This window comes from Cyanistes caeruleus, chromosome 17, assembly GCF_971803275.1.
Source record: "Cyanistes caeruleus chromosome 17, bCyaCae1.hap1.1, whole genome shotgun sequence".
NCBI classification, from domain to species: domain Eukaryota; kingdom Metazoa; phylum Chordata; class Aves; order Passeriformes; family Paridae; genus Cyanistes; species Cyanistes caeruleus.
This window is the reverse complement of record NC_141717.1, coordinates 5,542,588-5,563,583: the sequence shown is the minus strand read 5'-3', so window position 1 is coordinate 5,563,583 and position 20,996 is coordinate 5,542,588. Positions and strand designations below refer to the sequence as shown.

The 20,996-nt window shown below is 43.7% G+C and overlaps 1 protein-coding gene across 2 annotated transcripts; it reads left to right on the top strand.

The window, feature by feature from the left end:
* The first annotated feature begins 3,830 nt into the window (after window positions 1-3,830).
* TMEM114 (transmembrane protein 114) lies at window positions 3,831-19,133 on the top strand. 2 transcript variants are annotated; one of them, XM_086854653.1, is made up of 4 exons: window positions 3,831-4,126; window positions 5,628-5,708; window positions 14,332-14,469; window positions 16,884-19,133. In XM_086854653.1, exons 1-4 carry the CDS (start codon window positions 3,943-3,945, stop codon window positions 17,114-17,116), a joined length of 636 nt encoding a protein of 211 aa, XP_086710779.1. In that variant the 5' UTR covers window positions 3,831-3,942; the 3' UTR covers window positions 17,117-19,133. The 2 variants fall into 2 exon arrangements, with proteins under 2 accessions (XP_086710779.1, XP_086710780.1); XM_086854654.1 differs by lacking the exon at window positions 14,332-14,469 and having other exon boundaries at window positions 3,933-4,126.
* The last annotated feature ends 1,863 nt before the right edge of the window (window positions 19,134-20,996 follow it).

Here is a 20,996-nt window from a genome sequence, read left to right as displayed (position 1 = left end):
GTACACAGGCTTAGGATAATTAGAGGGGTAGCTAAAAAGCTGCATTACATGGGACTTTTAAACACAAAGGTACACTATGTGAGAAATGGAGCTGCTGCAATTGCTTTTCTAAGAAACGCTGACACCTCATTTCACATATGAATAGTATTTGGGCAAAGCAGGAATATCTCGTGGCTGCAGAAGGCCTGTGGCTACAGATGTTATAACGTGGGTGATAATGAAATGTTTAGGGGGCTGCAGTTTCTGTGCTACACACAAGAGGGCTTGGGCAGCAAATTCCTGAGATGTGTCTCTTTTAAGGATGCACCTCAGTTACATTTCCTGTCTTCCTCACAGCCATGTGACCTAGGAATTTGTTTACATTTTCCTCACATGCCAGACAACTTCACCAAGGCTTAACTGCTTCTTTGAAATGATCAATTGGGCCAGTTTCATCCAATGATCAAGTCCCATGAAGTTGGCTGTGTTGGTTGCTTCAGGAGTGTTCCTCCTGTAATCCCCCTTCGAATTCAATGTACTCCATGGGGCTTCCTTGGCAGATCAGGTAATGCTGAGTAAGAGTCAGGACACTGAATGTCTTGTAGTCTCCTGGCAGAGATAAATTGTGACTGGTCTTGGACTGTCCTTTTTTAAATTCATTGCAGGTTGTGACTCTTCAGACTGGATGTGTACAAGTGCATGATGAAAAGATTAGATCTGAGATGGAGTAGCCAAAACTCAGATCAACCAGTCAATAGTTAGTAATTTCCAAGGGCAGCGAATCTGCAAATTGTAATTTTATATATTGTCTAACAGCTTTTCTCTTTTGAACCACAGGGGAAGTAGTTGTGGTAAGTCTAAAAGAACAATAAACTCCAGAATCCCATTAGCTTTACTGGAAGGCTGAATGATAAAACTGTTTGAATTTAATTCTTCATTCCACAAGAAGAACAAAAAACAAAACAAACAAAAAACCCCACAAAACCAAAAAAACAAACACAAAAAAAGGAGAAAAAAGTGGTATTTCCTGGAAAAGGACTGTGGATGAAATAAGGTGTGTTGATTGCACTTGTTGCCATGGCAGCAATTAATTACAGTCATTGGTGCACAATTGCACTGGCTGGCTTTCCTACAGTCAGGTGGGTAAACATTGTGGGAGTCCCTTCTTTCTTCAATTTACAAATTATCTACTTATAGTAATGCAGTCACCTCTTCACAAACACAGACAGGGCAGAGGAAATGAAATAAACACTGGGGAAAATTGAGGAATTCAGTGGGCTTTGCTGCACCTGAAGAGCACAGGTTCAGAACAGTTGAGAAGGAGCCACCCTAGAGATGCATTTTACCTGGGATAAGTCCTGGGAAGCAAAGCTGGTGATTCCCAGAGAACAATGCCCTCTGAATCCTCCAGCACCCAGGTAACCCTGCAAGCAGAACAGAGAAGGGAAAAGTTACTTACAAGCTTTGCCATGCTCAGGCAGGAATTTTGCTACATCACACTCTGGGGACTAATAACTGACTGCAGCTTTGAGACTATATTCTGAATTATCTTTGTTATTCTGAGCAGCAGATTGACATTGGCAGATGCAACCAACACCTAGTCTATGCAAAGCAAAGTGTTCCTTCTCCATAAAGCTAAGTCTATGTTAAAATTTTGACTCTTTTATGCTAAAGATCCTAGTTTAGCATTCAAAGACCTCAGGAATTTGAAACTGTGTCTCTAGAGAAACTAATTTGCACTACTGTTTTTTTCCTTTCATTATTAGCATTTCCCAATGAATACATGAAATTGTTTTGGTAACTGTGTTTTTATTTTTCTGACTTTGCAGGAGTTATTTGCTCCCCAGCATGGACATGAATGCCTAAAAAATTATGGTGATGTGGAAATGAAACCTTTATGTAGAGTTAATTTACTCTTGATATAAATGTTTGTCATCAGAGTGTGGTCAAAAAAGGCTCTAACTTTGGTTTACGGTAAAGTTAGTCTAGACAGAGTCCACAAGGATCTCTTGATGCTAAGCACATCTTGATGGCTAAAATAGATTATTTAATAATGTTTCTAAAAATAAGCACATGTACAAACTTCGTGGGCCCCAAGATTAGAACAAAAACTCCCCGAGACACAGAGTATCATTGATGAGCATCTCGTACCTGTTTAACAGCTTGTACCCAACTGGGCTAAATGTTCCTGCAGCTGTACACCCTTTGCTTTCCCTTGGATTTAACTGGGAGATGGCAGTAGCAGATCATCGCAGGATGATTCAGTTGTGTGAGTACCTCATCAGACTTATGAGAACTGATAAAAGTTCTTTCAAAGACATGGTATTTGTGTGGCTAATTTAAACTTTCAAGTAACTGCAAATGTATCTGGAAAAAAAAGGCAAGCCTGGGATCCCAGTTAAGACTGGTGCCCCAAGGCTTCTTCATTTTGTCTCACTGCATTAGTTAGTCTAACAAAACATTTCACTTTGCTTCATTAACTTTGGTTCACCCAAACATTGCAATTACAAGGAAGCTGTAGCTGCCTGGTTTGTGGAACTACAGAGGCATTTTCACAGATTACCAGATGCAACTTGGAGATGTGAGAAATAGATGGCAAGAGCTCACAATAATGCTATAGCTGCTTAACAGTGTATTCCTGAATATAGACTATTATATTCCCAACCACATACACCTTTCAGTAGTTTTGCAGAGCAAAATGTGGTCTGCAGTGTTGATGATTACTGTGTTTATTTAAACACTGTCTCTCAAGGAAAATGTTCCTTTTAACTGATCCTACTGCTGAAACCCTACTGGTTCACGATAGCTTGTTGCCATGGATGGGTAATGATGTCACACATTGTGCCCAGTGTCCATGCCAGAAAATAAATGAGAATGACTTTTTTAATTACTCAGGAATTACTTAACAATTCCCTGGAAGGCCTGAAGTGAATTACAAGGAAGAAAACAAGATGCCCCGTTGACCCTACCTGCACAGTATCTTTATGCCGGTGAAGAGACGCAGTAAAACACCAGAGTAAATTCTCTGCAGGCTTGAAAACAAGCTTCTATTACTGAAATTCACTTTGTTACTCAACAGATATCAGCCTGTTGAAGATGAGCAGATGGCTTGGTGAAGTGTGGCTTTAGGGCTCACAAATGAACACCTTTGTAACTATAGTTTCTGGAAGAGGGAGCTCGTGTCTTTTGCTCCATCGGTGACTGACAGGAAAACAGTCCCGAGTAGGGTACAGACATCACTGCACCAGGTAGTAAATGCCACGCTACTGCTTCTCTCACAGCCCTTCTCAAATGTGGTTAGAACTGGCCTTTTGAGGTCGGCATCTGGAAGGCGCAGAACAAGAGGAAATCTCTTGTAAATATATCAGAAAGGCTGCAGGAACACCAGCCCTGTCTGCTCCCCAAACCTCGGCTTCTGCTTCCTCCTCCCCTCCACGCCGGCGGTGTTTGGGACGCGGGAGCTTTCCCCGCTCCGAGGTGAGCCCATCCCCAAGCTGCTCGGGATCCCCGGGTCGGTCGGTGTTTTTGCCAGCTCGTCCCTGGCCGTGAGGCAGCGCTGGCACGCCCGATCGCCCGGGGCTCCGCACACGCCTGCGGGGCTGGCCCGGGGCTGGCCCGGGGACAGCGGGGACTCTGCGGGGCCGGGCCGGGCCGGCGGCGCCCGCGGGGTTCCCGATCCTCCCGCAGGGTCCCCGATCCTCCCGCGGGGTCCCCGATCCCCCCGCAGGGTCCCCGATCCTCCCGCGGGGTCCCCGATCCCCCCGCAGGGTCCCCGATCCTCCCGCGGGGTCCCCGATCCCCCCGCAGGGTCCCCGGTCCCCCCGCGGGCGCGGAGCAGCCGGGGCGGGGCTCGGGGCTCGGGGCTCGGGGCTCGGGGCTCGGGGCTCGGGGCTCGGGGCTCGGGACGCGCTCCCTGCGCCGCAGCGGGGCCGGGCGAGGCGCGGCGGCGGCGGCGGCGGCACCATGAGGGTTAACTTGGGCGCGCTCTCCCTCTTCGTGGCCCTGGTGGGACTTTCGAGCTTCATCTTCCTCGTGGTGGCCATCGCGACCGACTTCTGGTACATCATCGATGCCTCCAAGCTGGAGGCGTCCCGGAACGGCTCGGACGCGCTCAGCTCGCACTCGGGGCTCTGGCGGACCTGCCGCGGTGAGGGCCCGGGGGCAGAGAGGGGATGTGGGGATGTGGGGATGCGGGGATGTGGGGATGTGGGGATGCGGAGCTGATATGGGGATGTGGGGATGCGGGGTCCGGCTGCAGGGATGTGGGGATGGGGGGATGTGGGGATGGGGGGATGTGGGGATGGGGGGATGTGAGGATGTGGGGTCCGGCTGCAGGGATGTGGGGATGTGGGGATGCGGGGTCCGGCGGAGCTGATGCGGAGATGCGGGGTCCGGCTGCGGGGATGCGGGGATGCGGGGATGCGGGGATGCGGGGTCCGGCTGCGGGGATGCGGGGATGCGGGGATGTGGGGATGTGGGGATGCGGGGATGCGGGGATGCGGGGTCCGGATGCGGGGATGCGGGGTCCGGCTGCGGGGATGCGGGGATGTGGGGATGCGGGGATGCGGGGATGCGGGGATGCGGGGATGCGGGGATGCGGGGATGCGGGGATGTGGGGTCTGGCTGCAGGGATGCGGGGATGCGGGGATGCGGGGATGCGGGGTCTGGCTGCGGGATGCGGGGATGCGGGGATGTGGGGTCTGGCTGCAGGGATGCGGGGATGCGGGGATGCGGGGTCTGGCTGCAGGGATGCAGCTGCTGGGGTGTGTTCGGGGTCCATCTGCGAGGCTCCGGCTCTGGGATGCGGGGATCGGGGATGGGCGTGCGGGTGTCCGTGCGGCTCGGGGGCAGCTCCGGCTCTGCGAGGTTCAAGGGACAGGCGCTCCCCGGCTGTGCCCGGGACCGTGGGCAGTGCCTTGTCGATACTCCCGTGTCACTTGCCGAAGGACACATGGGAAGAGCGAATTTTCTGCTACTGTAACCTAATTTTACATTAACTTTTAATTCAAGATAATCTAATAAACGTTAACCATTTAGAAGGAAGGAGATGTCTTTTCATTTGGCTCAGGAAATTAAGGGGCAAAAGTTCTGGGTTAAAGCCCTTAAAAAGATAAATATTAATATAAAGAATAGAAATAGAAACACTATATAGTTTATTTACAAAACAACACAATTAATTTAAATGTATGTATTATTATGTGTCATAATACAGAATTATGATAATCCTAAGTATCAGTATATAGGATTTTCCCCATGTTGTTAATTTATATCCTAGGCATTTAACTTTTGGCTTTGATTCCACTCTTGAAATTCAGGAGTAAGTAATGTTTGCCGTGGGCAAGAAAGGATGCTGCTTCCAGAGCAGCAGGGAGAAGGAGCAGGTTACAGGAATTGTCTCTTTGCTGTGCACTGAGCCCACTCCAATGAGCAGATGTTTCCCTGTTGACTCCAGTGGTCAGGCCCCATGGGAGCAGCTGATGCTGCATGCCAAAAATCGTCTCATTGCCTTCCCTACCTAGGAATGGATGTTTTAGCAGCAGCCAGCATTATATGAAATATATGTAGATGTAAAAAAACCAAATATATATATAGCAAACAGATATCATAGTGTAATTTTTTCCTCATTGTTTTTTCCCTTTTTCTAATAGTGAGGAGTGAATGTTACCCTTTGATAAACCCCTTCTGGCATGAGAACTCGAACATCACCGATTCACACAGACAGCTTTTGTGTAAGTGGCATTTATGTTATTTTATATTTCCATCCACCCTTCCCTCCCTCCCTGGCCACTTGCAAGGACTCATTTCTGATTCAGAGGGGGAATTCACTGAGAAAGTGTTTTGACTATGCTTCTGTACTGTATCTGTCCCTGCTGGTGGTCTTTAAGTTGTGTTTACAGTTAAAATAACCATCTATTTGATGAAAAGTTCAGCTAATTTCCTCCACAGGAGCAAGACTTCTCTGACTGGAATGGCACAGGAAGGTACACAATTGTTAAAAATAAAAGGCAAAAGTGTTCACAATCACCTCAAAGGAGTCTGATCACTGAAAATGCTTCAGAACACATTTAAACTAATCTTTTACACAGCTATTTTCTGGTGTTTCAGTGGGATACCTAGCACTGATAAAATACTTAAGTATGTGAGAATTTAAAAAAATAAATCAATGACCAAAAGCAGCGTTCAAAGTCTTTGAAGAACATCATGTTCAAAAACATTAAGCTTCTAATATAGTTACCTTGTTTTGTTTAGATTCATTTTTCAGTGCCAGAATGTTTTCAAAAAGTCTAAACTGAACATTTTCAAATGCTTGCAGCCATCTCCTAGAAGGCAATTTACCTTCTTTGCATCAGATATTCGTCACAATCCTTTCCTCACACACCCTCGTGTATGGACTTGATTTTTACAATTTTTTCATTTATTCACCTCTTCTCCCTGACTCTGCAGAATACATGAATTTCATGTTTCTTGAAAAGGAACTCTTTCCCTCAAAACCAGCCATTCCTTGGGCTCCAGAGAGCTTTAAGGTGTCTAGTTTCTGGGAGCAGCATCTCGAGGTCCAGCTGCAGGGGCAGCACACAGAGGACGCCTGGGAGGTGCTGGGGCTGTGTCCCAGCCGTACTGGGAAGGTACAGTAGGGCTCAGATCCCACTGAGCTCCTGAAGCAGCCCTATAAACACATCAGCAGGTGCAGGACTCGCAGCCAAGGATGTCTCTCTGTGCTTTAAATAGGAAGTTCCATGTCTTTAATGTTCCTCAAAGCAGAGGGCTGTAGCTGACATCAGTGGAAGTGGTTGTCTGCTGGATCACTCGAGCCTTTGAGGGGCAGCATTAACTGAACCTGCCTGATCACGTTTTAGGTGGCAGCACCTCCACTGTGACTTTGGTGATAGTTCAACATTTCAGGACAAAACCATTTGCTTTTCAAAAGTTGTGTGCGTATTTCCCAAAGGCACATCTTTTGTTTTTCTCAGGTGAGAGATTGCAGCTCTTCAGTTAAATAACAAAACAAAAGCAAAAAGCAGTGCTCATTTGGTTGTAAAAGTGATGTTGGCTTGGAAACAAAGGACAGCTTTTTGTGAGTCATGAAGTGTAAGAAAATAGTGGATATGAATAAAAATTGGATTAATAATTATGTTTACAGAGTCTTCAGGGCCTTGGAAATTTTTTTTTTCCTCTCACTTTTACATCAAGTACTATTTTTATGTTCCTGGAAAAAGACTTCAGGTCTGCAAAGACACTTGCATATTTTATTATAAACAGGCATAGTCTGCCTAAAAACGATGAGAGAAGCAATCAAAGATACTTTAATTGAAAGAACCTGCTGGGTGTGATTGGAATGCTCTACTGAGTTAACTTTTTAATTTTTTTTGTTCAGCTTCAGTGCAGTTTCAGTGTGGTGAGGATACAGATCCTCAGCAGCAGCAGCAGAACATAGAGGGTACCATGTCAGTACTTCTTCCTTCTAGGAAATACAGATATTTCCAAGTGACATCTAGATTCATCAGGTCCTGTGACAGTACCTTCTACAACAGCCTTACTCTTCTCTCTGAAATGTTTCTGACTGTGGCCACTGAATCATATTTAGGCAGATCATGACAAACCATTTTCATCTACAACACATTTTATCAAGAATTTTAGAGGGAAATTCTGTGATCATGGATTGCAGTGTAGTTACAGCACTTTCTTCATCTGCTGCCGTATGTGGCCAACAAGCTAATTGTACAGCTTTAATTGGTTACTTCAAAAAAATGACATTTTTCTCTCTGTGTGTTGGTGAGGGTGTCTGTGAGGAAGAGTCACATGGGATTAATCTCATTCCATCTAGCTGTACATGTGTTTCTCACTGTTTGATTTGCACTGAATTTCCTGACAACATCAAACATGTTTCTTTCTGATGAGTCCTCAAAAGACTTTAAAGGACTGTCTCCTAAAGCAGGCACTTAAGTAACACATTGGTCACATCCCTCTTTCTCCAGAATGAGCAGTTCTTGGCAGATCTTAACTAGACACAAGTGCCAAAGAGATTGGTGAAAGTCTGTATGCCAGTGCAAAGAGCTGGGCCTAAGTGGGAACAAAAGTGCTGCCCACTGCCAGAAGACAAAACCTTCATCAGAGAATGAAAAGCCTTCATGGTCCTTTCTTCCACATTTCCAATATCTCCCCTATTCATCCCAGCAGATTAGTTTTGGGTTTGTTGTGTACTTCAAATCGAGCTCCCAGCAAATTAAAATAATTGGGTGCACAAGTTAAAGTCTGTGCTAGCAGCAGTATTACCCAGGCAATCAACCTAGGGCTTGTTAAGCCTGGGACTATGACGTGTTTTCATATCACAAGAGCACTCTTGAGCTACTCCTCTAATGGATCAGACACAAACACGCTGTCTGCTCTACATTAGCCTTCCATTTCTTCTCTCACCACTCCCCCCAGCTGAACATGCAGTGTAAACCCTCACTCCCCCTCAAACCCATGATGGATAAGATATTTCCCAATTACAGATTACATTATGGCCTGGTTATTTGTTTAAATAACAAATGTTATTTAAATGTTATAACATTTAAATAATGTTTAGCCACTGTCTAAAGAAAAATCAGCCACTGTCTAAAGAAAAATACCACTCGATTGCCTACCACTAGCTTTTCTGAAAGTCCTTGCATTAATAAAATTCTGGAGATGTATACTTTCCTCTGGCCCAAGCAGGAATAAAATGAAAGTATCACTTTCTGTAATTTAGACAGTTATTAGAGTCTCTTGGTGACTACTAGGATTCAAGACAGCCCCCTGAAAATTCTCCTTAGAATTTAAATTTGTCAGCAAAGACACCTATTTTGCCCTGCCATGTGTTCTCCTGTGCCAGTTATGGCAGACAAGCAGCAAAAGCAACATTTTTCATGGTGAGTGGAATCTATCTCTCTCTAATGACAAAATAAGGGTGACACTGACTTCAAAGGCAGCTGCATTAAATTCTGAGCAGCTTCGCCATTTTCCAGTAGCAGAAATGTAACATCAGTATGTAAATGTAAAATCAGATCTAGATGCTGAGGATCACACAGAGAGAGAGGGAAGCTGCTGAGTAGAAGGAATGGCAGTGCTCAATCAGCTGAAACTTTTTCCCCAAGAGTTTGAGCTTTCTAAAAGAATTTCTTAAAAGAAAAGAAAAGCCCAAACAAGAAACCTCAACATGTTACACTGGTGAAAAGTTGTAGACATTTTTGTCATACAAATATTTTCCATTTAGAGAAGACTATGTTGTTAATAATGAGTAAATACCAGTACAGATTTAGGTGAAGGCAGCACCAGTGTAATCCTTGCAAAATGAAAAATATTTCAAATATTTATAATCAAAACCAGGCAATTTCTCTTGAATTTCAGCTTTGCACTTGAGCTGCTGCAGGGTCCCACCAGCACTGCAGAGCTGGGGCTGGAGTTAGGAAAATAATGTGAGAGGAGCTGCTGTTCTTTCTTACTGTCTGTGTGCCACACAAACCATCTGCATTAGGTACCTGAAAGGTAAGATTTAGCCTCTGGCAGTCCTGGTTTTTTTGTCAGAGACCTGAACAACATGGCCAGTGATTGGTTTCCTTTTACAGGTCCATTTTTTAGTGCTCTCCTCTATTCCTGACCCACCCAGAAATAAGTACTTAATGGATGTGGTTTCCACTCATATTGTTTTCCTGTTATAAGATCAAGGCTGGAGCGTGCAGCTGCCCATGCACAACTGCTTAAAGTATTCTCCCCAGAGTATTTTAATTTTTTTCTTTTTTAGACATCAATGTAACTGGAACCATGAGGCTGCAGACAAATTTGTGTTTCCTGCAGGGAAATGATCTTTGCAGCAGAGGCAGCTCTGATACCTCACTTGTTTTAATGTAACAGCTGCCTTGGTTTCTTCCTCAACAAAATGAGTTTAATGGTACAGATAAAGTTGTCTGGATTTCCTTACAGCATGTGGACCCTGATACAGTCATGTACCAGCTGCTTTCACACTTCACCCTGTTCCTCCTGGTCCTACTTCATTTTTACTGAGTTGCAGATTATAATGTTATGAATAATGCTTTATTATTTGGCCACCATGACATTTTTTCCTGAGGCATTTAGAGTTTTTTGCAAATTTTCTTGTGGTTTTAAGCAACCAGAAGGAAACAGCTGAGGCTGGAGCAAGAGCCATTTCAGAGGGCAAGTGAAACAAGACCCAAATGATGCACATAGAAATTCTGGCTTAATTGATGTGGTAGGTGTGTACCTGTTTCTGAGCAACAGTGCACTGTTCCTTCAGAGAGGTGCCAGTGGATATCTGCCTTGGTACTTACAGTAGATATTACAGTAAATACATACAGAAATCTGAGATAACTTCAGCACCGCTGCAGCTGAGGCCTAACAAGTGACAAGTTCTGATCAATGTTCTCATTTTCAGATTCATTGGTACCACAGCAACAGAATGTGACCACAGCACATCGCTCACATTCATCATCCTACCCATTCCTGCTACTGGAGTTTTTTGTCAGTGCCACCTGCTCCAGGTCTAGCATCATTTTATTTCTGCTATCTATAATTTGTCTTCCTGTTTAGTTCAGAGATTTTTTGAGAACAGCATGAAGCCAAAGCATGTAACACACAGCCTGGCTGTGAGCCTGGATAATCCTGGAGACCCCTAAGCCTGTGGGCAATCCTCCCCCATCACATTTTCTCTGTTGAACAGGGGGAAATCCAGGCCTTCCTGTCCCTGTGGCCCAAACCCAGAAGACTCACATTTAGCCTCAGACGAGTTCTTTTCAGTTGTTTCTCAGTTTTTAAAGTTGTTTCCTTGTTTTTTTCCTAGCAAGCAGGTCAGACTTTCTCTGTGCACTGTTTCTTCCTGGCTTTGCCAAGTCCTTCTGGAGCAGCCCCATTGGTTTTAACAACTGCCAGGATTCTGTTTCAGCTGGAGGTTTTTGTCTCTCTAACTGGATGTTTAGTTACTGCTGGGTAGGATAAACAGGCCCTTAATTAAGCTCTTCTGAGCTGCTGCCATTTGGAGTATTTCTGATGAGGTGATATTACAGATTTCTAGGCACCATTTGCTATAATAAGCTGTGCAAACAAATCCAAAGTTAGTTTGAAGCAATTAAACTCCAGGATGTTAACAGGAGATGATTAACAGAACTGCTGGGCTTGCACTTGGTTGCTTCTGACACTGCTCAGTGTTTCTGTTTCATTCCACAGATTTCTCTCACAAACAACTCCTCAACAGCTGTGTTGGGTGGGAATTCAGAAATGCCTGCCAAGCTCTCAGATCTGGACACACACTGCAGATGTCATTCTTACAGATATTTGGCCAGACCTCTAGTAAAAGAGCTTTGGCTAGCTAATGTTAAACTTCAGTAACTGTGATTCTTTGTTGGTTCAAAAAAAGAGAGTGTTTTTTAAAAGTTTATCAGTTTGTTTCAGTATTTCCAGGATTAAACTATTGCATCTTTCATGCTGGACTAATAGGGAATTCAGGTGTTGAGAAACAGGTGTGGGAAACTGAATTCTGTTTTACAAGAACGTGCACATGTGCAAAATGCTTAGGGTGTTTTTTTCTTCCAACACTAGATTAATTTAATCAATATGAAGACAGTTATATGTTTAATACATAATGCATAAATATGTATTTCAAAAAAAACTAAAAACCCACTGACTGCAAAATTAATGTTTTAACTTCTTTTACAGATGATTATTGAAGACAGAAACACAGTAAAGATATTTTAAGTCATGTTCTTCTATAAACTAATTCTGTTCCTCTAATCAAGGAATATAATGGCATAATATCATATGCCAGATGGCATGAATTCAGATTCCTGAGTGGTTTCCATGGTAGCATTTTAGAACAAGTTTCCCAGGCAGTTGCAGATTTCATAGTACAAATGAGTATTAGATATTGAACTAGAACACTGGAGATTATAAAAATACTATTTAACCAAATAGAATTCACTAAATATTTGATTTTAAAAAAGCTGCTGGTGATTAATGAGAAGTGTGATCCCAGCTGCGTGTAGGGAAAGTGAGGCTCTGTCACAGTGGGGTTTGTGGGTTTTACCTGAGCTATCCCTAAACCCTATATTTTCACAGTAGCAGGCATAAAAATCAGAGTTATTCTGATATTGCAACTGTCACAGATCATTAATGTAATTTAGGACACTCCCAAGGATGCTCTGCTATGGTTTTCCTTTCCCTTTCCTTCACAAGGGTCCATTCAGAGCTGTGTTTTGCTCACCCACACGTGTCCTGGCTCAGGCTGCAGTAGCTGAAATCACACCATGCCAAGTCAAAGAAATGGCAAGTTAGAGCTGCTGTCCTGAGGAGGAGTTTGTGAGCAGTGACTTGGACTGGTGAAATCCACACCTGGAAAATCACAAGGCAGAGAGCCAGCCGTGAACCTGTTTATGTTTGCTCTCTCTCAGCAAGGCCAGGGCTGAGGACAGAAGCTGCACCATTCTTACATTCATACTTTTCAAATGTTAATTGAATCCTCCCAAGGCTTTTTCACCTTCAAGACCAAATCTAAGAGGACACATGGCTGTCAGAATGGTGGGGAATAATCAAAATGAGACCAAATAACCCTCAGCAATCTCAAATGTGGCTGAAGACCACGCTGCCTCTAGAATATGAGAAATTAATTGTGTGCCCAATCTCTGTTCTGTCACATCATCTATGATGAGTTTCATCACACCCACAACAACCACTTCTAACCACATAAAACTCCCAAACTAAGTTCCATGGCTATTTCTCATCTTGGAATTCTGCTAAGATTTGCAGGCAGTTTTTGACACGCTGGTTTGTTCCCAGTGAGCTGAAGATTGATCAGGCTATTAGCACTGGAACTGCTTTAGGTCTGTGTTTCTTGGCCAGGAACAGCAGCAGTTTTGCTGAAGGGAGACCCAAGGGAGTGTCCTTGCCTTTAGAATCAAAGAGGGAAAGTGCTCTCTTCAGTGCAGAGTGCTGAATTCATGATTTCTGAGCATCAGCTGGTCCTGATGTGAGCATATGTGGGATTGAATATGAAAATATAATACCAGTGTAAATAAGCAGAAAAAACAAAAAAGGGTCATCTTTCAAAACTTTCTCACTTGCTACAATATATATATTATTTTTTTTTTTCCTGGGAGCATGTTCTGTGCTACACAAAAGAAATGATTATATCTGGGAACCACATTCTACTCAAGTAGAGATATCAACAGTGTCTGCCTTGGTGCCATGCAGACCCTTCCTAACCTTCCAGGCCTCTGAACTGCACAGAGATTTGTACACAATTGTGTCTGGTCTTTATAATGCTAGTGTAGAGGATGAGCTGGATCCTTAGCCAGTGGCAGATGCAGTACCTCCAACTCTATGGGGAGTTACAGTGACTTGAAAAAATGGATCATTTGATCACACACCAACTGTGAACTTTTCCTAAGATAACAGTGTATTGTTCCTCTGTGAAATTAAATGAGACAATGAAGCTCAGACCTCTTCAGAATATGGATTTTACATTTTCTTTTCTCAGTTACTCTGTACTTTGGTATGAAACAAATTGATTCTGGAATTAGGTTTTTTTTTTGCTATTATTCTAAAAAAAGGTTGGGTTGAATGTTGTGGATAGACTGCATCAGAGGGAACAATGGCACAATAATGGTTTATGATGGAAAAAGCAGGGTGATATGAAAAAATACATAGCAACCCTCTGTTTACACAGCTATTAAAATGTTATAGGGATCAAGAAAGACTAATGTAAAACATTTAGCATGGGAGGAAGCAAGCAGGATAGGTTAATGTACTTAGTGAAGCTGCTGTAGAAAACAGTGACAGAGAGAAGCAGAGCTGGATGGGAAAATTTACCGCTAGTTGATGGTCAGCTGCAACAAAGGAAAAGGTCAACAATTTGCTACATCAGTGCAGCAGAGGACACGTGACAGAAGAGAAACCTTTAACCAAAGCATGGCTGGATCTCCCCTCCCAAACAGAACAGTGTGATTCACATAATGGGGCTCCTTTCCCTTAAGGTTGTCAGTGCCTGCCTGGTCTGCAGTGCATCACTGATACCCAGCTGGCTCAGGAGCTGAGAACAGTTTTATTGCTCATAGAAATCTGTAGACATATCCTCAATGTCTGTGGTCTCTGTTTGAAACACAGGCTGTGATCCTGTGAGAGTTTGTTCTGCTTGTTACCTTTTCTTCCATACCATATGTCTGTCCTGCTGATTTACACTGAAAACCCAAGGGCTGTCCAATTTCTTGTTTGTGCAGCACAGAATGAAGCTTTGATCCTGATCAGAGGCTCTGCACTTAATAATAATTGGTACATAATTAACCACAATAAAATATTACAATATTAACATTCTTCATTTTTCCTCAGACATGCATGGAACATTTGTCATCCTGATGCCCCTCAGCCTGATACTGATGATTTTTGGAGGAATGACTGGATTCATCAGTATTCTTGCCAGGGCCTACCTTCTGCTCCTAATGACAGGACTGCTTTTCCTTTTTGGAGGTACTGAATCAAACTCCTGGCCTAACTGTTTTAGATAACAAGAGCTTGTAGCTGGGAAACATCACTTTGTTTCTCAGGGAATAAAAGCCAAGCAGGAATTTGCTTTCAGAGTAATGCTGGTGTTCACCTGGTATCTGGGTCCTGACTGAGGAACAGAGCTACTTAGGAAAGGCAAATATCCCTCCTTGGGGAATGAGTCACCCTTTGAACAATCTGTGTTTGCTGTGCTCATTAGCACAAAAGATTTAATCACTTCTCTGCACGGTGCACAAATTCTTTACAGACAGGGTAATGGGGTGATGGAAAAGTGACCGTGGAATTACTAAATTATAGGGTTGCACAGATTTTGCAACTATTAAGAAAACTGATGTTTTTAAAAAGGCATTTGAATTAAGTTTCTGAAAAGGGTTTTGTTAGGCATTCCTGGGTTAGCCTCACTGCTTGCTTTGATCCAAACTGTGGGTCACAAAAGGATACCCCCCCAAAAGTTATTTTAATTGGAGTGCAAGATTTCAATTTGAAGCTAGTAAAATGCTTTTACATGTGTTTTTATTTTTTCTTTTTTTGCTGTATCCAAACCCACCATGATTTAGAAAATAATTTATGAACTGAAAAAACCTAAAAACATTCTGTCAAAGTAGGAAAGCTGTGTTTAAATCTGCATCTTCTGTTCCAAACAGATTTTCAGTGCTGTTTCACAATGTAACTTAAACCAGAAATTTTTCCCTGTAGAAAAGGGGATCCTCAGAATTGGCTCTCATCAACTGTTCATACAGTCCTATTTTTGAGAAGAAAATGCTAGGAGATTGCTGGAAGCAAATGCTGCTGTCTCAAAGCCTTGACTGAGCTTTTTAGTCTGAAATGCTCTAACACAGACCAACCATCCACTATTATGATTGTCTCCTAAAAATAGAGCAAATTCCAATTCCTCAGAGCAGCAGAAAGCTGTATTCACTAAAAAGGCTGGTGGAAAACTGCTCCAAGTAGTCAGGGAAAGATGAAAAGCTGAGAAGTGCTGAGCAGTTTCCCAGGAGAACATGAACAGGGTGGCCTTTGGTTGAGAGCAGCCCCCCATCCTGCCCTGGCTGGATGCACAGAACAGTTTTGTAGGACTCTCAAATTCACAAAGTTGAGTATTAGATAGTTCTGTCTCAGCAGAAAGAGATATTTAGAGATGCTGTTCCAGAAATGTGGGGTTTTTTAAACCCTCAGAGCTGATATGTTCCACATGTCAGGACATCCTATATGTTTCCCCATTTTTTAGAAAGGGGAACCACAGAATTCAATGCACCTGGTTGAAAATGTCAGTAAATCAGTCTTCCATTTCTGCTGACAAAAGGTATAAAGTGATTTTTTTCCCCTCCTTGCAGAGGGCTAGAATAAGGTAAAAGCATCATAGGATGATTAAAATCAGGAATATGAGTATGAATTTGGACTGATGGATAACCCAATATTCTTCTGTCTCGGTTTCCTCTAATCCAACATATACTTCTGGCAAAAAAGCAGCCTCATCAAGACTTACTGTAATTTAACAGAAAGCCATACTAAAATTTTCTCCTTCAGTATCAGATAAGACACTATCTTGTCCTAAAAGTGTTTCAGTATTTACCTTTGGGTTGAAGTCCTTTTATCAGGGATAAAATTGTTACTGATTGTTACTGGATCTTTCCTGCTGCTGATCCAGGGAAGCAGTGACTTTGGCTAGTACCTGTCCTTTGACTGACAGGCGTGCCAGGCTCAGGATGTACCTGTTCCAGATGTGCCATTCCACACATTTGCCACCTTCTGAACGGTCCTTTCATTCTGAAAACATCTGTCTCCTTGTTTGAGTGCCCTTATTCATTTATTTTTCATCTGCCCCCAAGATGTCATTGAGTCAGGTGTTGGGAAGAACACTTGGTGGAGGTGATGGTAAAGACCAACACATTTACATTAAACACTCAAAAGTGACAGTACTCAGAAAACAGCCTCAATTCAGTGACCTGAAATGCAGAAATCTGGGTCTCTGGGTTTTCTTGCACAGAGGGAGACAACTGTACATGGTGCTCAGCAGTGAGGAATCAGGATACATTATAATACAGCACTGAAAACAGGTGCACATGCAGTGGATACCTGTAAACTAGAGGACTCGGTTTTTATTGTGGGAGGTTTGCTGCCAGACACTGTGATTCAGTCTTTAACAGTGGGAACACTTTATCCTCAATGGACACACAACCTGCCTCGACTTCCTTCTCACCCTCATTCCACAAGAAGCCAACCTCAGCTAGATTTCAAAGGTAATCTGTAAATCTGGCTGGGCTAGAACAGGAAGGAGTGGCAAAGAGGCCCTAAGACATATCCAGTTGACTGTTTTTAATTTCTTCAGTATTAATTCTTAGTATCTGCTAAGTAGCTGAACGTGTTTCTCTTTTCAGCTCTTGTTACCCTCACAGGGATCAGTGTCTATATTGCATATTCAGCTGCTGCCTTCCAAGAAGCTGTTTGCCTCCTGAGGAGCAAGGATCTCCTGCTGGAAATCGATATCAGGTTTGGCTGGTCCCTGGCACTAGTCTGGATCTCCTTTGTGGCAGAAGTGCTCACTGGGGCTGTGTTCCTCCTGGCAGCAAGAGTCGTGGGGCTGAAGCGGCAGCGTGAACAGGCTTTATGAGCCACAGGTGCCTTTGCAACGGCAGAACCCTGCAGAGCCTGATAATTCGGGTTGCTTGGTCCATCTGGCCACCAGGGGTAATAAGAGTGGCAAGACTGAGTATTTTGTCAGCTGTTGTAAGCCTTTTTCCTCATAGGTGGCTACAAAACACAAAGAATCTGGTAAATCAGTAAAACATTCCAGGCATTGTCAATTAGTTGTGTCCTTAGAAGAAAGTGCATTGCAGTGCTTGTATTTCCAGAATGATTTCAGCTGGCAGCTCATCAGATATCTCCATTCATTGCTTAGAGCAAGGCAGATCTCTTGCTTTCTTTTCTCTTTTCTGCTGTCTCCACAAAGTGCTTCAGTGTACCTTGCAGGCCAGAATTTGGGTTCTCCTGAGAGTTCTATGAAGGACATGGACCTGCTGCAGTGAGTCCAGAGGAGGCCATGAAGATTCTCAGAGGACTCAGCACCTCTGCTCTGGAGATGGACTGAGAGAGCTGGGGCTGTTCATCCTGCAGAAGAGAAGGCTCTGGGGAGACCTTAAAGCCCTTCCCAGCACCTAAAGGGGCTCCAGGAGAGCTGGAGAGGAGCTTTGGATGGGGCCTGGTGTCTAGGACTAGATGATATTTCACATCCTTCCCAGCCCAAACCTTTGCAGGATCCTGCAATCCAGCAGGTGGTAGTGGCTGTGATGCTGAGGCTCTCGAGAGCAGTGGTGAGTGCACTGCAGGAGAAAGATACAGCTGTTTTCCAGATGTTTTTACTAACTGCTGGAGATAGCCCAAATCTCTCAGTGATCAGGCTACATACTTCTCTCCTTCAGCTTATTACTAGCTGCTTTTTCAACTCTGCAATGCAGAAGATGTATCTGGTATATTTTCCGGTTTTTACTCTGCAGTTTTGATGATTGATGCTTCTTTTTCATGACATTTGTGTACACGCTTTGCTCTAGAATGTTTATTTTGTGCTGAAACTGCTGAGTAAACTGAACATGCTGGGCACATGAATTTCATTTTGGGTGCCAAACATTCTAGTTTTTCCTCTGGGTAGTAGCATTTAAGAGGACATTTACTTCAATGCCCACTGAAGTTACTGAAGAAATTTCCCCCTGACTGCTGTGCTGAGTAGAGACTTGAACGTGCTAGCAGCTCCTCTCCATTTCTGCTAGACCATGCATTTCTGGAGGCCCTCAGCACACTGCAGCTCAGGACACTGACTCAGGAGCTGTCAGGCACTCTCTGTCACTGGGCAAGTCCCTTGTACATTCTCCAGCAACACAAAGGGCATCGTTCACCTACCTCTGTTGAACAGCAGAACAATTTTATCAGTGCGTCCTGTGTTAAAGATTGCACATTCACTCTTACGAGCTCAGCTCTAATCTTAGTCCCAAAGTACCAATTCTTTCATGAAAAAAGGGCAGGGAGCTCCTGAGAGCTGAGAGTCTTTGGAGATAGCAGGGAGCATTTTAATGCCATGTTGTGAATGGAGAGCTGAGCCAGGAGACTTGTCCAAGGTCACATGAAACCAGAGTTTCTGAATCCTGGGCTAAGACCTTACTTGTCAGATCTTGCTTGTTATCAGAATTAAATAAGGCTCAAAATCCTGAATGGACTGAGCAGTAGAAATTCTGTGACTATTCAGTAAAATTTGTTAATTCTTAGTTGCTCCCACATTGGTTTTCAGGTATTTTCCATGTTGCCTTATGTTGGGACCATGTAATTGAGTCATTTTATAAGTTAAAGCATATCAAATCAGCTCTATAAGAAGTGTAAGAAAAAATCCTTTGTAGACGAAATTCCATGTGCTTAAGTGAATTATGCAAAATGTAATTCTCTGTTTCGGTGCTGGTGAAACTATTTATAATATGATTTGTATGATGTTACTCAGACATTACTGTAAGCTGTAACAGTAAAATATCATCTGGGTTATTTTTTGAATATTTGTTACAGATGTTATTTTCAAGTGGTCTTGAGTGTTGTAAAATTAAATAAAATGACATCTCAGAGTGGGAATTATTTACCAAGACATGAAAGAACTAAGATATTTATTTTTCTTTAACTTTTCCTGCAAATTTATTCTACTGTTTTTATGATGCTTTTGAAGTTCCTGTGTCAGATGTGGTAGGTATTTAAAAGATATTTACACAGCTACAATATAAAATACTCAATAGATCAAATCTAATTAGAAAGCCAATGAATCTGTTATTGAATTAGAGCAATTCTCATTTCCATGGCTCTCCTAAATTTCTCATTCTGGCTTCCTGCAATAGCTGGCACAATGGTAATAAAGAGTATCTTCTGCTCCTGAATGTTTGTATAACCCCTGAATTTCTCTGAAATTCCTTCTGAGTACAAAGAAAAAAAGATGGTTTGGAATAGTCAAATTAGCATTGAACGTTTTGAAAAATTATACTGGGAAGAGGAGCCATCCTAGAAAGGACTTTATGTAATTTGAAACAAATGACCTTATCAGCTTCTTCCTCTTACTGAAATTAATGCTTATTTAATACCATGTTCTTTGCTGTGTTTTCCCCAAAATGTTTTACTGAGATGAGGACAGAGACTGCTCCCATTACTTTCTGGTGAATTGCAAACTCATTGGTAATTTACCACATGGAAAGTGAAGAGAAACAGATGTGGAGAGCAGGGCAGCACAGTCCGAGGGGCAGAGTGCCCACAGCTCCTGCCCAGCACCAGGTGCTCCTGGAAGCTCTTCCTTGAGGGGTGGCAGAGAAGGGTAGGGGATGTCAGAAGAACCCTTGAGTGTGAAAGATGTGGAGATGTACAAGGTGTTTAGAGGTGTTTAGTGCTGTGAATGCACTGCAGACATGAAACCACAAGGACTCAGTGTTTGTGCTGTGCCCGGGCTGGCTCCTGCAGAGCTCCAGCCCTCCAGGACAGCCTGCTCTGGCCTGGGTGCCCTGCTGGGTCACAAACCCTTCCAGCAGCCCTGTTCCAGCGTGGGCTCCTATCTCTGTGGGTCCTGCCAGGAGCCTGCTCCAGCACAGGCTTCCCACAGGGTCTCAGCCTCCTGTGGGCATCCACCTGCTCCAGCCTGGGGTCTCCACAGCTCCAGGGGATCTCCCCATCCTGCAGCACCTCCATGGCACAGCAAGGGAATCTCAGCTCCGGCCCCCAGAGCCCCTCCTGGCCCTCTCTGCCCTGGGCTCTGCAGAGCTGCTCCTCTCACAGCTCTCACTCCTCTCTCAGGCTGTGATTTGTCCTTGCACAGCTGCTCTTCCCAACCCTGAACCATCCCAGAGGCCCTGGCCCTGCTGGGCTCGTCCTTGGCCAAGGCTGGATCCATCCTGGAGCCGCTGGCCTTGGCTCTGCTGGACATGGGGGAGCTTCTGCAGCTCTCACAGAAACCCCCCTGCCACCAAAACCAATACAGCTTGATTGACTGTGCAGACAGAGGTGGTTCACAGTTTCCTCCTTACAAATGGAGAAGTGTTCCAGGTTGGAGACCAAACAATTTTATCAGCAATTGTTTGCAGCCTTTTGCAAATGAAATTCAATGCTCTCAACTATTTAAAGTGGAAAAACAAAATCTGAAGAAATCTGAGCCTGCTTCATAAATAAAGATGTTCTTTGGTTCCTTTCGTAAATTCCTTGCAATGAAGCAGTGCCTAGTTAGCCAAGAGACATCAATAAAAAACACACGTCCCCATGCCTCTTGTCATTTCCCTATTAACAGACTTGATTGCCCCATCTGAGGATGAAAAAGGTTAGAATAAATTCTCTGGCTTTGGGTAGAGTCAAGCTGTCCCCAGACCTGATACAACCATGCTCAAGAGAGATTCCCCTGTGCTTGTAAGTGGACAGAGCTGTTAGCACAGCAGTGATAGCTCACAGGAACTTAGTCAGGTGAAACTACTTTGAAGGTCAGGTTCTAC

Coding starts and splice junctions, on each gene's coding strand:
- TMEM114 (XM_086854653.1), top strand. CDS start 3,943: ATGAGGGTTAACTTGGGCGCGCTCTCCCTCTTCGTGGCCCTGGTGGGA. Junction 4,127..5,627: donor GCTCTGGCGGACCTGCCGCG/GTGAGGGCCCGG, acceptor TTTTTCTAATAG/TGAGGAGTGAATGTTACCCT. Junction 5,709..14,331: donor TTCACACAGACAGCTTTTGT/GTAAGTGGCATT, acceptor ATTTTTCCTCAG/ACATGCATGGAACATTTGTC.